Source organism: Electrophorus electricus, chromosome 23 (genome assembly GCF_013358815.1).
Source record: "Electrophorus electricus isolate fEleEle1 chromosome 23, fEleEle1.pri, whole genome shotgun sequence".
Lineage (NCBI taxonomy): Eukaryota > Metazoa > Chordata > Actinopteri > Gymnotiformes > Gymnotidae > Electrophorus > Electrophorus electricus.
In genome coordinates, this window is record NC_049557.1 from 11,319,653 (window position 1) to 11,322,152 (window position 2,500).

Below are 2,500 nucleotides of genomic sequence, written 5' to 3' on the forward strand. Positions count from 1 at the left end.
CACACACACACGTAGACACACAAACACGTACACACACACAGACACACACACAGACACGTAGACAAACATGTGTGCACACACACGTAGACACACAAACACGTACACACACGTAGACACAAACATAGACACACAAACACGTAGACACACACGTAGACATGTACATGTAGACACAAACACGCAGACACACACACGTAGACACACACATGCAGACACACACACACACATGTAGACACACACATACGTAGACACACACATGCAGACACACACACCGTGGACACACACACTGTAGACACATACTGCAAACATGCACAGTAGGCACACACTGTAGACACACACTGTAGACACACACCACAGACACACACATGTAGACACACACACGTAGACACACACACGTAGACACACACACACATGTAGACACACACACACACGTAGACACTCCGCAGACACACACATGTAGACACACACACATGTAGACACACACACGTAGACACACACACGTAGACACACACACACATGTAGACACACACACACACGTAGACACACACTGCAGACACACACTGCAGACACAGACACACACTCCGCAGACACACACATGTAGACACACACACATGTAGACACACATGTAGACACACACACGTAGACACACACACGTAGACACACACACACATGTAGACACACACACACACGTAGACACACACTGCAGACACAGGCACACACTCCGCAGACACACAATGTAGACACATAAACTGCAGACACACACTTGTGCTGCAGAATTCCACGAGACCCTGACTGATCTGTTTAGTCACACATGAGGACAACCACTCATTAGAGGCCCATACAAGAGGAGCTGAACTCTCTGAGCCGGACCGCCGGGCCAGAACACCAGTCCAGCAGGTCCAGGCCAGCAGGCCAGCAGCACACAGACAGCACAGTGCACATATACACAGTTCCACTCATGCTCTGTGTGTTTCATTCTGACTGTGATTGTGAGTGTCTCCTGCCCCAGGGATCCTCCTGCCCCGGGGGTTCTGCAGCGTGTTCTGTGACCTACCTGGTGCCGGCCCGGAGGAAGGAGCACGTACCGCCTCTGGTCCAGCCACAGTAGGGGTCTCGGGAGGCCAGACAGTTCCTGTGAAGCAGAAGGGAACCCAGAGGTCAGGGGTCATGGGTCACGTCTGACAGCATGGGGCTCCATTCTGCTGGACTTCACACACAGACAATCCACCTGGTTCAGTGACCTCGTCATACACCCGGCATGCACTGGTGGATGTAGTGTGTGTGCGTATGTGTGTGTGTGTGAGTGTGTGTGAGCCTGTGTGTGTGTGTGAGCGTGTGGGTCACTCACTTCATACAGTGGGAGTACAGTTGGCAGCGGGCTACAGGCAGACGCACCACACAGGAAGGGAAGGCCAGCAAGAGGGTGTGGCTGACGGAGTCCAGAGACATGGAGAGCAGCTGCCTCATCTGGGGAGTGTCCGGCCCGCACCTGCAACACACCACCACACGGCTTAATACAGCACAGATGAACACAGCACAGCCCAACACACAGCACAGCCTAAGACAGCAGAGCCTAGCAAAGCACAGCCCAACACACAGCAAAGCTGAACACACAGAACAGCACAGCTTAACACACAGCACAGCTGAACACAGCACAGCATAATACACAGCACAGCCTAGCACACAGCACAGCTGAACACACAGCACAGCCTAGCACAAAACAGCCTAGCAAAGCACAGCCTAACACACAGCAAAGCTGAACACACAGAACAGCACAGCCTAACATACAGCACAACCTAACACACAGCACAGCTGAACACAGCACAGCCTAACACATAGCAAAGCCTAGCACACAGCTCAGCCGAACACCGAGCACAGCCTAATACCGAGCACAGCCTAGCTCAGCACAGCCTAACACACAGCACAGCTGAACACAGCACAGCACAGCACACAGAGACAGCTCTGACCCACAGAGAGACAGCTCCGACACACAGAGAGACAGCTCTGACCCACAGAGAGACAGCTCCGACACACAGAGAGACAGCTCTGACACACAGAGATACAAAGACAGCACAGACACAGAGAGACAGCTCAGACACACAGAGACAGCTCAGACACACAGAGACAGAGAGACAGCTCAGATACACAGAGAGACAGCTCAGACACACAGAGACAGAGAGACAGCTCAGACACACAGAGACAGAGAGACAGCTCAGACACACAGAGACAGAGAGACAGCTCAGATACACAGAGAGACAGCTCAGACACACAGAGACAGAGAGACAGCTCAGACACACAGAGACAGAGAGACAGCTCAGACACACAGAGACAGAGAGACAGCTCAGACAGAGGTGTGTGGAGAGCTAAGACTGAGCTGTGACCCCACATAACCCCTCACACGTCTCTAACGGAGCTCTGCTCGGACTCGGTTTGGGAGAGAGAGCAACACAGGGAGCAACGTGCAGAGAGAAAGAGGTGAAGTGAGAAAGAAAAGAGAGAAAAC

General features: G+C 52.6%; 1 protein-coding gene across 1 annotated transcript in view; it reads right to left on the minus strand.

Moving 5' to 3' along the window:
• Positions 1 to 2,500, minus strand: part of sema6bb (sema domain, transmembrane domain (TM), and cytoplasmic domain, (semaphorin) 6Bb) — a 115,532-nt gene that overhangs the window by 20,704 nt on the left and 92,328 nt on the right. Inside the window, exons 14-15 of the mRNA XM_035521968.1 lie at positions 1,346 to 1,486; positions 1,052 to 1,129 (exon numbers count right to left, since the gene is read on the minus strand). Of these exons, the coding sequence (XP_035377861.1) occupies positions 1,052 to 1,129; positions 1,346 to 1,486 (219 nt within the window). The remainder of the gene's footprint in view (positions 1 to 1,051; positions 1,130 to 1,345; positions 1,487 to 2,500) is intronic.